The following is a 1,140-nucleotide window of genomic DNA, read 5'->3' on the forward strand; positions in this document are numbered from 1 at the left end:
TTAATGAAAAGTTAAAGAAGCATAAGTGAGCTACACCGTCTGTTCACAAATGTAAGATGTTTTGGCTGTTTAAATTAAACGGCTTACATTTGTGAACAGAGGGAGTACAACAGAAAGAGTAAAGCAATCAGCGACTCGTTGGCAGACTAAACATTGTCTGGCAGTAACCAGTAAGCATTGATGTGAGCAATGTTATCAAACATATCACAATTCTCTCTGAGCCAGGAAGGCTCAAGTGGACGGTCACTCTAGGAGACCAACTCCTGTTACAAAACTACAAATATGTTAACATTTCGATAGGAAGTGATTTAATCCCATACGAGCACCTTGCCCATGATCCCAGTTAGTTAGTCACGGGACCTGATCACCCGAGACCTGAACTGTCCATTTCAAGCCAGTCTGTCAGTGAACACTCAGCAATCGGTTCAGCTGTCACCGACTCACCGTGTCCAGAAAAGTGACACATGATGCATGCAGCTCAAACTGAATCAACAACAATCGATCGCCAATGACACAACTAGCAACTGTTCCTCCTGAGAGCTGGAAGGAAATTTCCAGGGAATCGAGTGTGCGTTACCAACGGCCTGCCACCCGCGGAGGAAGACGCGGTCGAGCTCGAGCCGGAGGAACCCCGGGTCGGTGTACCACCCGCTGGGTGGCGTCACCGCGCAGGCCAGCGGGATCGCCGGGTCGAACTCCGCCGCGAGCCGCCGCGCGGGCTCGCCCGACGATGACGCCGCCGCGGCCGCGGCCACGCACACGCGGGACGGCGCGGCCCGGCAGGCCCTGGGGCGGGCGGCTGCGGAGGCGGAGGAGGACGAGGAGAGGGCTAGGAATTGCGCGGTCGCCATCGCCGGCCCGGGCGAGCCGCGTGCGGGTTGGGAGGAATTGGAGTGGGGGAGCAGCCGGCCGGCCGTGAGTGCCTTCCGTTTTGTCGTTGTTGCTCGGTTGGTGCTCTGCTTAGCGATGGACGAGGAAAAGAGTTTTTTTTTTTTAACTAGTTAATTGCCCGTGCGTTGCAACGGATCATACATATTTCTAGTATAATAGTTTAAATATATAGTATTAGGATTCTCAATGTCTCATACACATTAGATATTAATTTTACCGTTAAGTCGGTACTCTCCTCCTTCCCCTCCT

The 1,140-nt window shown here is 52.8% G+C and overlaps 1 protein-coding gene across 1 annotated transcript in view; it reads right to left on the reverse strand.

The window, feature by feature from the left end:
• LOC119340424 (choline monooxygenase, chloroplastic-like) overlaps positions 1-866 on the reverse strand; it is a 5,276-nt gene extending 4,410 nt beyond the window's left edge. The window contains exon 1 of the mRNA XM_037612335.1: positions 578-866. Coding sequence (XP_037468232.1) covers positions 578-851 — 274 coding nt within the window. The 5' untranslated portion in view covers positions 852-866. The remainder of the gene's footprint in view (positions 1-577) is intronic.
• Positions 867-1,140: the final 274 nt, after the last annotated feature.

This window comes from Triticum dicoccoides, chromosome 7B (genome assembly GCF_002162155.2).
Source record: "Triticum dicoccoides isolate Atlit2015 ecotype Zavitan chromosome 7B, WEW_v2.0, whole genome shotgun sequence".
Taxonomy (NCBI): Eukaryota; Viridiplantae; Streptophyta; class Magnoliopsida; order Poales; family Poaceae; genus Triticum; species Triticum dicoccoides.